The sequence below is a fragment of the Mustela erminea genome, chromosome 1, assembly GCF_009829155.1.
Source record: "Mustela erminea isolate mMusErm1 chromosome 1, mMusErm1.Pri, whole genome shotgun sequence".
Lineage (NCBI taxonomy): Eukaryota > Metazoa > Chordata > Mammalia > Carnivora > Mustelidae > Mustela > Mustela erminea.
The window spans coordinates 12,561,562-12,574,313 of record NC_045614.1 but is presented as its reverse complement, the minus strand read 5'-3'; the positions used below and the strand labels follow the sequence as shown (position 1 = coordinate 12,574,313).

The following is a 12,752-nucleotide window of genomic DNA, read 5'->3' as shown; positions in this document are numbered from 1 at the left end:
AAAATGGACCAAGAGTCCCTGACTACCTCAAAAAACATTCTGGTAGGTGGAGACAGACAACATCCAATAAGCAGATATATGCCAGGTGGTAATAAGCACATGTCGGGAAATAACCAGATAAAGAGACATAGGATATGGCTGAGGTGTTTCTAATTTCTGTGGTAGGGTTAGAGAAGGGCTCTATGATTTTTGAACAGGCATGTTTTTGGGGATTTGAGACTGAGTTGCTGTTTTTTGAGATAAGAAAGACTGTGGAAGAATTGTGTGTGTGAGAGAGAGAAAGAGACAGAGATAGAGAAAGAGAGAATGATAACAGAACTGAGAACTTCCAAGAGTTAGGGTTTGGACACATTGTTTGAGATGCCTACTAGATAACCATGTGGAGATACTGCATAGGCAGTTGGATAGAGATGAAGATAAGAATTTGGGGGTCACTTGTGTGCAGAGTATACATAAAGCCCTGATACTGATAGGACCCCCCAGGAAGGAAGAACACTGATGAAGTTCAAGGATCAGATGGTTTTAATGGCCACTTTGTGTTCCAAGTATAAATAAACCAACATTTGTTTACCAATGTTTCATTAATGAGTATATCTAATATGTTTTATAATTAATAATATCACTGCTCTGAATATACTTTTTTTGCACAGATATGGGATATATCTGTAAGAGGCCAATCTAATTTGGTAGGAAGATAAGTAGCCAGTTCAAACCCTGGTCAGTCTGACCTCAAACACAGCTCCCCCCAACACTGTCTCCCACTGCTTTGGAGGACAATGAGGTTTCTCACAGTAGATATTATAAGCCAGCCTTCTGGTTTGTTCAGTATTATAGGGAATACATTGGTCCACCCAAGAAATATTTATTAATTAACGAATTATATCTTCCAAGTATCATGTTGGTGTTATGTGATGATGAGCAAGATGGACAGATTTCCTGACCACAGAAAGCTAATAGCCTAAGAGATCCCAATGAGTTAGCAAAAGACACTGGGGGTCTGACTCACAGTGGGTACCCAGCCGCCTTCCAGGTTCTCTTTCCATTTAGATACCAGCAGGATCAGAGGCCAACTGGCCTTTAATGAAGACAATGAAAGAGGCTACTTTGTATTTTGGTCCAGGTTGGCTACGCTACTGGGAAAGTGGAGCATCTTAACTCAGTGTGAAAGGAATTCACTGCAAAACCAAACTTACTTTAAAATAATGAGGTAGTCCTGAATCTATAGAAACAGCCCATCAGTCTCCCAAAGATTCTTGCTCCAGTGCATGGTGGGTTATAATTTCCTACCTGTGTGGTTTAAAAGGCTCACAGGATGGGCGCCTGGGTGGCTCAGCTGGCTGAACATCTGACCTGGTTTCCACTCAGGTCATGATCTCAGGTCATGGGATCAAACCCCACATTGGACTCCGTGCTGAGCCTGGAGCCTGCATGTGATCCTCTCTCTCCCTCCCCCTACCCCATTTGCACTCTATTTCTATCTTTAAAAAACTAAAAAATAGAAAAATAAATAAAAGGCTCTCAGAGTTCTGGAGTGTTTGGTTTGAGGATAGACTAGTCCTCCATGGACAGGCAACCCACAAAACCCACTGTAGGAAGATGCTGTGTGAAGTGCTTGGTGGTCAGGACTGGGATTCACAAAAGACCTACAACAGAAGCTTGGCCCTACTAAGTTGCATGATGTTGTATGAGTCATCCAAACATTTTAACCCAGAGTTTCCCATCTGTCAAATGGAGTGGATGTGAATTTATGTGCCCTGATCCCTTCTTGTGAGGCTATAATAAGATAATGTACATGAGGGGGAACAGGAAATATGCAGTGCAGTGTACATTCTGCAAAGGAAGACGGTCTGGGTTTCCCACTTTTGACTGAAGTTGTTTCCTACATCCTCCCACTTCATGATAACATGGGATATTTTTATTGCTCAAGTTGTAAAGAAAAACTGCATTCAACTTTAGGACAAATGACAAATTGTTTACTATTCAACTTAAATATGAATAAATGTATTTTTATTAGCTTTGGCCAATTTGAAATGTATTGCTTGTGCATTTTTGTGCATTTTCATTACATGTATTATTATGTACAACAGTAACACCATAAGCTAGTGTCTATTAAGTATTATGATAAATTGCTATTTTAAAATAATTCATAAATTCAGGAGTGCCTGGGTGGCGCAGTGGGTTAAGCTGCTGACTTCAGCTCAGGTCATGATCTCAGGGTCCTGGGATGGAGCCCCTGTCAGGCTCTTTGCTAGGCAGGGAGCCTGCTTCCCCCTCTCTCTCTGCCTGACTCTCTGCCTACTTGTGATCTCTCTCTCTCTCTGTCAAATAAATAAATAAATAAAATCTTTTTTTTTAATTTCATGAATTCATATACAGAAACAATTTAAGGACTTATTTCGCTAAACATGATACGCTCTAAACCTTTCTTTAAACATTTTATTTATAAGTAATCCCTATACCCAACATAAGGCAGGAACTCACAACCTCAAAATCAAACCAAGAGTCAATCAAATCAAGAGTCACATACTTTACCAACTGAGCCAGCCAGGCACCTCAAGGAAACCTTTTTTTATTGAGATATAATTGACACATAACATTGTGTAAGTTTAAGGTATAGTATGTGTTGATTTGATACATTTGCATATTGCAATATGATGACTACTGTATCATTAGCTAATACCTCTATCATGTCACATAATTATCATTTCATTTTTGTGGTGGGAACAACTAAGATCTAGTCTCTTAGCAACTTTTAAGTTACCAATATAGTATTGTTGTCCATAATCACTATGCTCTGGGTAAGACCTCCAGGACTTATTTATCTACTGGTTGCAAATTTGTACCTTTAAACAACATCTTCCCAATTCCGCCTCAGCCCCTGGTAACAAACAATTTTACTCTGCTTTATACAAGTTCACCTTTTTTAGGTTTTGCATATAAGTGATATTATGTAGTATTTGTTATTCTCTTAAATATACATATTTTCAACAAATTATATATATTATGTAATATTATGTAGTATAAATCCCTCCTCATGCCTACAAGGAAGCATTAAGCTGATCTGATCATGAGATATCCCTCTATCCTGGACTCTGCATTTATTGTGGCTCAACAAAGAGTTCCCCACTGGCCTGTGTTCCACATCACTTTCTTTTTTTTTTTTTTAAGATTTTATTTATTTACTTGACAGACAGAGATCACAAGTAGGCAGAGAGGCAAGGAGAGAGAGGGGGAAGCAGGCTTCGGGTCGAGCAGACCCCAATGTGGGGCTCGATCCCAGGACTCCGGAATCATGACCCGAGTTGAAGGCAGAGGCTTTAACCCACTGAGCCACCCAGACGCCCCATCTATCTATCTTTCTTTCTTTCTTTCTTTCTTTCTTTCTTTCTTTCTTTCTTTTTTTGTTGTTGTTCTCTAGCTGGTTTTGTGTTTTATTTGGTATATTCCAAATATTCATCAAAAATATATAGAAAACATGCGATTTTAACATTTTTTAATTTTTTTTATAAATATATAATGTATTATTAGCCCCGGGGGTACAAGTCTGTGAATAGCCAGGTTTACACACTTCATAGCACTCAACAGAGCTCATCCCTTCCACAGTGTCCATAACCCAACCACCCTCTCCCTAACCCCCTCCCCCGGCAACCCTCAGTTTGTTTTGTGAGATTAAGAGTCTCTTATGGTTTGTCTCCCTCCCAATCCCATCTTGTTTCATTTATTCTTTTCCTAACCCCCAAAACCCCCACTTTGCCTCTCAACTTCCTCATATCAAGGGAGATCATATGATAATTGTCTTTCTCCGACTGACTTATTTCACCCAGTCATTCCATCCATGTCATCACAAATGGCAAGATTTCATTTCTTTTAATTTCTTTTAATGGCTGCATAGTATTCCATTGTATATATATACCACATCTTTATCCATTCATCTTCACATCACTTTTTAACACAACAGGTGATTTCTCACAGTGGGACTTTTTCCTTGAACTGACTGTGGAGATACACACTTGAAATGCAGAGTTTTCCATGATTTTTTTTCTCTGAGTCTGCTTTATTACTATTTCTAATTGCTTTTGCACAGATCTGTGCAATGCTGAAATTTTGGGTGCTTTGCTCTCCTCTGTTATAATTTGGCTTAGTCTTTTGTAACCTTGCAAAATCCATGTTGTAGGTACCCATTGCTGCCTAGTAGAAGGTGGGGAACTGACATCCTCCATTTCTCTTCATAATATGGATTAATAGTTGTGGAAGTAATTAGACCTTCTGGCAGGAGAAAAACAGATCCTAGGTTTGATGCTGCCTAGTAAAGTGTCCTGCAGCAGGTAAGAATCATGAAATCTGATTTTCTCTGTGTATCACCATCTCATACATCTTAATACACTCTTAAAGTTGATTAACCATTGTGTGTACAGTTGAATGTTGCCTTCAAAGGTCCTTGTAAACCTTAAAGCATCAGATAAATATAGGTTATTGCATTTCTTTTTTTTTTAAGAATTTATTTATTTATTTGACAGACAGAGATCACAAGCAGATGGAGAGGCAGGCAAAGAGAGAGAGAGGAGGAAGCAGGCTCCCTGCTGAGCAGAGAGCCCGATGTGGGACTCGATCCCAGGACCCCGAGATCATGACCTGAGCCGAAGGCAGCGGCTTAACCCACTGAGCCACCCAGGCGCCCTGGTTATTGCATTTCTAATGGTAGCATCTGATAACATGATTTAAGCTGTTTCCAAGTAATTCCTCCCAGATCATCATATTTTTTCTGGGTAGAGTTTGCTGAGGAAGGTCTTCTTCATGGCAGTCTTCAGCTCCTTGTTCCTGAGACTAAAGATAATAGGACTGAGGAAGGGTGTGAGGACCGTGTAGGTGATGCCCATCAGAGTGTCCCCTTCCAGAGACTGAGGAGCCTTGGGCTTGAGGTAGATGACAGAAGCAAATCCATAGTGCACGACCACCACAGTTAGGTGGGACGCACAGGTGGAGAAAGCCTTGTGCCGGCCCTCTGCAGAAGGGATTTTCAAGATGGCAGCCACGATGAAGGCATAAGAGAGGAGGATGAGGAGAAAGCAACCCAGCAGGGCAGTGATGCACACCAGGCCCACACCCAAGGCCACTATTGGTACATCAGTTCCACAGGCCAGCTTCAACAGTGGTGGCACATGGCAAGCAAAATGGTGAATCTCATTGGGTCCACAGAAGGTTAGGCGGAAAACGGCCATGGTTACCACCATCCCCATGACAGAGCCACCAACCCAGGACCAGGCCACCAGGCAGGAGCAGCCACGGGGGCTCATGAGCACATTGTAGCGCAAGGGGTGGCAGATGGCCACATAGCGGTCGTAGCCCATGACGGTGAGAAGGAAGGAGTGGGTGAAGCCAAACATGAAGGAGAAGAACATCTGACTGGCACAGGCCGCAAAGACAATGGCATGGTAGGTGGAGAGCAGGTCAGCCAGTAGGCGCGGGGTGATGGCCAAGGTGTAGAGGATCTCGGAGATGGACAGGGCACACAGGAAGAGGTACATGGGTGTGTGCAGGCTGCGCTCACTCCAGACAGTGGCCATGATGAGCAGGTTTCCCAGCAGCGTGAACAGGTACATCAGCAGGAACAGCAGGAAGAACATCAGCTGAAGGTGGGGGAAGGTGGAGAAACCCACCAGTATGAATTCAGTCACCACTGAGAAGTTGCTTCTCTGCATAGAGGCTGTATCTGGGATGAAGTGTGACAGAGAGAGGTCAGCTACTGGATGGGGAAAGGCTTTCTCCATACCTGGAATGGCTCAGGAAGCTGCCCCTGATCAGTGACCGCTGGCATTTGTGAAAATTAGTAGAGGGAAACCTCACTAAAATGCACTGGAAGGTTTCAGCAGGAAGAGCTCTCATACCTTGCCGCTCCTGGTGGATTGCAAACTGGACAACAAGACAGGAAGAGGTGGACTTGACCTTGGGTATGGATACTACTTCCTGCCCCTAACAGTTCTCCTTTTGAGAAACCACTATACTTTGAATTCTCCATTTATTCTAATGGACTTTTAATAACAGCTTTGCTATCTTACCCCTGTTCTTCTTAACAATTCTACCTCTTGTTTGTTCCCCTCAACCTGCCTTCGATTTTTCAGCAGCTTTTTTGCACTGGATTGTGATTCCCTTTTATTCCCAAATAAACACATCTTTTGCTGGTAAAATAACTGTTTTTATTTTTAAGGTTAACACATTGATAGAATTCCCACCCTGGGCCTCTTACGATTTAACCCTCTCATTATTTTAATAAAGAAGGTGCTGTTTTTATCACCAGCATTTTGAGTATCTTGAGCATACTCATTGAGAATATTGGTGTGCATAGAGGTTAGGCTACTGGCTCAAGCTGATGCTGTCAAAATGGCAGAGCTAAGACTTGAACCCATGCCTGGCTGTCTCCAAAGACTATGCCTTTCACTATCCTTCTGGATTGCCTACCAAAATGAGAACATTCTTCCACTGGAGCTTCCACCCATTGTCCCTGGGTTCCCTACTCCCTTCTGATAAACCTGTTCTCTCCATAGCCTCAGAGACCACAAGATACCCTTTCCCCATGACTTCAACTCCTTGGATCAGCTTGCCCCTCTAACTTAAATCAGATTCTTCCCCTGGATTTACCCATGCAGGGAGTCAGAAGCAGGAGGCTGATTAGAAATAACATTATGGTTGTTTTCCAGCTCCTATGAGGGAAGTCTATATGTTCTAAAGCAACACAACATGGCCATCAGACAGGGGACATGGGAGCCAGCCAACCTGAGTTTGAATTCTTGTTCTGCCTACTGCGTAAACTTGAGCAAGTTTCTTCACCTCTCTGTACCTCCATGTCCCCCTACCTACTTCAAAGAGTTGTTATGAGAAATAAATGAGTTTCTTGGAAGGTCACCTGACACACACCAAGTACTACCTATGGTAAATCAATACAGTAAATAGTACATAGTCTGTGTACATAGTCTGTGATCAGGAAATAACTTCAATTTAATGAGATTTCCATGTTTCTTTATGAGTAACTTAACCATTTTACAATGATCTTTTTATTAGGCAATATAAACTTTAAAGGGTGTAAACCACCAATCATCTTTATGTCTCTATTTGCCTGTTCTGGGCACTCATCTAAATGAAATTATATTCTATGTGACCTTTGGGATCTGGCTTCTTTCATTCAGCCTACTGGTTTTGAGGTTTATCGGCATTGTAGTATGTAACGTTCTGAAAACTTTGTTGCTTTTCATGGTTGACCAATATTCCACTGCATGGATAAACCATTTTCTACTTTTTTTTGTCTATTTACTTTGTTTACTTTTGTCCATTTTTTTGTCTATTTACTCACATTTGGATTGCTTCCACTTTTTCATTATTGTGAATAGTGCTACTATGAATATTCATTCTTGCAGGAGCTCAAAGCATATCGGTGGTTGCCAGGGACTGGGGAGGGAGAGTAGGGAATGATTGCTAATGGACACAGTGTCTCCTTTGGATGATGAGAAAGTTCTAGAACTAGATAGAGGTGGTGGCTTCACAACACTGTGAATGTAGTTAATGCCTCTGAACTGTATGCTATAAAATGGCTAAAATGGTAAGTTTTATGTTATAGTACTTTACCACAATTAAAAAAAATCAGGAAAAAGTGGCCAATGCCCTCTTAAGTGGCCACAGTTCCCTGTCAAGCCCTGACAGGTTGATAGTGAGAAATGAAGGGGGAGCAACTGTTGGTGACTAGAGGCTGCATTCTCCAAATACCACCAGTTTCCAGAGTTTCTTGGCTTCCCTTCCCTGGAGTCCCTTGCACCCTTCCTCCACTTTTGGGTGAGCACCTGGCCATAGGTCCCCAGGACTGTTCCCCCAACAACCCCCCAGGCAGTCCTGCCACTCTGACAGGTGAGTCAAAGTCAATAATTTGGAAATAAGAACCTCCTAGACGAGGCTGAATGGGTGAGACCAGTGTCATGAGTTGTGCTCACAAGCTTCCAGTGGCTCTCCACCATCTAATGCAAGGTTTCTCAACTGTGGGACTCTTGATTTTTAAGGCAAGATCATTCTTTGCTGGGGTGGTGATGATGGGCATTCTGTGCCTTATCAGGTGTTTGGCAGCATCCTTGACTCCTACCAGCCCTTGCTTAGTTGTGACAACCAAAAATGTCTCTAGGCAATCACCAATGTTCTCATGGGGGCAAAGTCAACCCTGGTTGAAAGCAATGATCTAGATAGTGCAGTAGCAATTTCTTAGCACGTTTCCTCTGCCCCAATCTTGGTTCTATCCCTTCTCTGCCCATCAAATGCCTGTTTATCTTTAAGCTTCAGCTTAAATGTGGAAAGAGCCAAGATGTCCTTCAATAGACGAATGGATAAAGAAGACGTGGTCCATATATACAATGGAATATTACTCAGCCATCAGAAAGGACGAGTACCCAATTTTTGCATCAACATGGACAGGACTGGAGAACATTATGCTGAGTGAAATAAGTGAAGCAGAGAGAATCAATTATTATTGATTTACTTACTTGTGGATCATAAGGAATAACACAGAGGACCTTAGAAGAAGGAAAGGAAAAGTAAAGAGGGGGAAATCAGAGGGGGGAGATTAAACATGAGAGACTATGGACGCTGAGAAACAAAATGAGGGTTTTAGAGGGGAGGAGGGTTGGGGGATGGGTGAGCCTGGTGCTGGGTACTGAGGAAGGCAGGTATTACATGGAGAACTGGGTGTGCTACATAAACAATGAATATTGGAACACTGAAAAAATAAAATAATAAACAAGTAAGTAAATAAATAAAGATTCAGCTTAAATGTCATCCTGGACATTCTCCTCCCAAAGCAGATTTAATCACTCATTCCTGCATGCTTCCAAAACAATGACTCTTGAGTAAGTTTAAAATTCCTTGCTCCTAACTTACCATGACCCTCATCATAATGGGTCATGCTGGAGACAAACTGTTCCTGGCACTGGATTTTGAGTTCTTGGTGAGAAAAGCTACCCTTTATTGGATGTATCCTATAAACCCAGCACCTATGCTTATGCATTTTGTATTAAGTATTTACTCCAACATTATAAGGCATCCCCTATGATCCTCATCTTATAGATGTGGCCACCGAATCCCACAGAAGACACATCACTTGCTCAAGGGACCGCAGCTGCGGAATAAGGAAGCCAGGATCAGAACCTGTATTTGAATGCTTCCAAAATTTATCTCTTCCTAACCTCTCTGTCATATTCACCACTTACTGGTGGCTGTTCATGAATGTCAGAGGCCACTCCCAGGGCCTGGGAGATGGCAACCTCACTATGCTGGACCACTCCCTCCCGGTATCAGTTAAGATCACAAAAATCCACAGCCATGAAGAAAGAAAGGGAGAGGACGTATGAGAAGATGAGAAGTTACCTTGTCCTGAGAAGGTGGCCCAGAGCTGCGTAAAGCACCCTCTGGAGTGATGGGGGTGAAGAATGCACCTAAGAGGGGTGCCTGTTCATTCTGGAAAAAGCAAAACTAGGGAGACAGTAAAAAGACTGGTGGTTGCCAGAGGTTCAGTGGCGAGAGAGGAAGGGATAAATAGGTAAAACTCTGAGGGCGTGGGGTAAGCTGGTGAACTGTTCTGTATGATACCGTAATGGTGGATAATTACATCGCGCATTTGTCAAAACCCACAGCATCAACAACACGAACAGTGAACCCTAATGTAAACTGTAGGCTTTTGTCAATAATAATGTGTCAATATTACCTCAGCTACTGTAACAGATGTAACACTATTATATCCTGTAATGCAGGATAATAAGGGGAGAAACTGTGTGCAGGGAGAGAGAGGATCTATAAGAAATCTCTACATTATCTGCTCAATTTTTTGTGACTTTTTATTTTTTTACTTACTTTAAATTCAGTTAGTTAACACATGGTGTATCATTAGTTTCAGATGCCTTAAGGAGGGCACAAGATGGAATGAGCACCGGGTGTTACATGCAACTGACAAATTCCTCTCAATTTTTCAGAACATTTTTAAAATTTCTTTATTTGAGAGCGAGTGGAGGGGCAAGAGGGAGAAGGAGCAGCAGACTCCTCACTTGGCAGGGAGCCCAGACAAGGGGCGACATCCGGACCCTGAGATCATGACCTAAGCTGAAGACAGACGCTTAAGGCAGTGTGAACAGATATATGAGCCACTCTCTCTCTCAAATAAAGAAATTTTAAAAATTGAGCAGATGATGCAGAGATTTCTTATAGATCCTCTCTCTCCCTGCAGACCAGTCTTTTTACTGAGGGGGCAGGGGGAGAGTGGGAGAGATGTCTGGCTACCTAGAACTTAGAGGAAATCATTGTGGGGCCAGCTGCTGCCCATATACACCCGTAAGGCTGGGTTCTTTTTAGAAGGGACTATGTGTGCATTGCAGAATTGAGCTGCATTTCTGGTACCCATAGATAACAGTAACACCTCTCAGTTGGGAAAATCAAAAGTATCTTTGCATATTGTCATATGTATCCTTGGGGGGCAGAAGTGCCCCTCACTGAGAACCACAGGCTAGATCCGTCTTGCCTCTCAGTCCCCATCCTGTCTTACCTGGCTGCCCGCATCCTGGCTGTCTCTTCTTAGTCAAACTGTTGGTTTTCCCTTCTTGGCATCCTCCTTCACGCTTTAGACACCTCCTGCTTGCCTTTTCTCTCCCTCTCTTCATCCTTAAATCCACACCATCACCCCATCTGTCCCTCAGGCCTCTCTGACAGTTTATACCCCTGAAGGTGGCTAGAGTCTCTCAATCCTGAATCCTCTTATCTCTCTCTTTTCTTTGCCTTTCCCTGATCCTTTACCATTGGTTTCTGGGCAGGAGAAAGAGGTGCAAAGTCAGAGAAGTATTCTGGGTAACTTTGAGTGGCAGCTCTTCGGTCTCTGTACCTCAGTTTCTCAGCTATCCAATGAACCTCCCTCATAAAGTAATGTGAGCTCCAAAAAAGCAATGCCTGCAAAGCAATCATCACACTGCCTCAAAGCTAGGAAGTGGACCCCCCACCTCCTGCCCCCATGCCATAGACTCAAGTTGCACAAGGGGCTGTATAAACAGGATGGCTTCACTGAGTCCAGGACAGGTGCTGGTTCCCCAGGTCTCTCTTAGGTGGAATGTGAGGAAGGTGACTCACCTGGGGTCAAGGCTCTGCACCTGCCTCTGCCTCACTCCAGCAGGAGGTCCTTGGTTAGTGTTGCTCTGCAGGTGAGGAGGGCTGGACAGGTGAGGGCTGGACTGCAAAACAAGGGGCTGCTGCCCTGAGCATGCCGGCTGGACAGGAGTGGCGGAGGGTGGGGGGGAGGGCATAAGCCTGTCCTTCATTATTTATGCCGCCTCTGTTCCTTACCTGTGCCTTCTCTCACTGTGGTCCTACTGCTTCTGCTTCTGCTACAGGGATGCCAGGACCCCTTGGGATCCTGCAAGGGAGTGGGAAGCCTCAGAGAGACTATGTCCTCACTTTCCTTCCCTCCCTGCTTGCCAGGGGTGAGTCAATTACCTGAGCTTCTCAGGGACTTAAGCAGAGTCTAATGCTCTGCAAATTTGGGATCTGAGGCCCTGACTTCTGGTGCTGAGAGAAGAGTAGCCCTGCCATGGGCCACTGGGGTCAAGGAGTCTGCCAAATACACCCTCCTGACCTTCATCCTTCCCCACTCAGGTCACTTACACAATTAAATGTCTTTTTAAAGATATAAAACATTTAAAAAACTACAACTGTTTGTTTCCTCTTATTAAATACTTGAGATATCACAACTAAGGCTAAAATCATGCAATGGCCAGCCATGCAATTATGAGGGTGAATTTGATGGGCATCCTTCCACACCTTTGTACACAAGTGACATGTAAACAAACATAAAATAAGATTATTATGAGTTTTTGTTGTGGTTTAAGGTAGGTATCTTTCTGTAACTTGGTTTTTTTTTTTTCTTAACTCAACATCACAAAGTGAAACCCATGTTAGTTTACAGAGACCAAGGTTTCTGTACCTTGGCAGTACTGACATTTGGGGCTGGATCATTCCTTGTAGCGGGGGTTGTCTGGTACATTGCAGAATGTTCTCCACCTGCCAGATGCCAGTAGCCTCCCCACCCCAGTCATAACAAAAATGTCTCCAGATATTGCCAAAATTGCCACTGCCTGCCACTGAGAGCCACTATTATAGAACCGCCTCATTTTTATAAAATCAGTTTAATATTCAATTTTATGAATATGCACAATATAGAGTTATCTGATAGACACTTCAGTTGCTTCTAATTTTTCACTGTTGTTAGGAATAATGCAATACATACTTTGTATATCATTTACTACCCACAGGCACTATTAAATACAAATTAAGGGGGCACCTGGGTGGCTCAGTGGGTTAAGCTTCTGCCTTCAGCTCAGGTCATGATCTGAGGGTCCTGGAATCAAGCCCCACATCAGGCTCTCTGCTCACCAGGGAGCCTGCTTCCTCCTCTCTCTCTCTGCCTGCCTCTCTACCTACTTGTGATCTCTCTCTGTCAAATAAATAAATAAATAATCTTGTTTAAAAAAATACAAATTACTAGTAGTGAGATAATCAGGTCATAGGAAATACGATTCTTAAATTTAAGAAGAATTGGCAAATTAAACTCCCAAATGGCTGTGCTAATTCACACTCCAGGCACCTGGGTATCAGAGGATTTATTTCTCCCACCATCACTAATGCCTCATCATGTGAAACTTAATTTTACCAATATGGTTGCCGAGTGGTCTCCTGTTGTGGCTTTA

The 12,752-nt window shown here is 43.0% G+C and overlaps 1 protein-coding gene across 1 annotated transcript; it reads right to left on the bottom strand.

The window, feature by feature from the left end:
- Positions 1-4,751: 4,751 nt before the first annotated feature.
- Positions 4,752-5,699, bottom strand: LOC116573917 (olfactory receptor 10H1). The gene has a single exon (XM_032314326.1). It carries the CDS (start codon positions 5,697-5,699, stop codon positions 4,752-4,754), a length of 948 nt encoding a protein of 315 aa, XP_032170217.1.
- Between the last annotated feature and the right edge of the window lie 7,053 nt (positions 5,700-12,752).

Excerpts from the sequence above, each read along its gene's own strand:
- LOC116573917 (XM_032314326.1), bottom strand. The coding sequence starts at position 5,699 with ATGCAGAGAAGCAACTTCTCAGTGGTGACTGAATTCATACTGGTGGGT.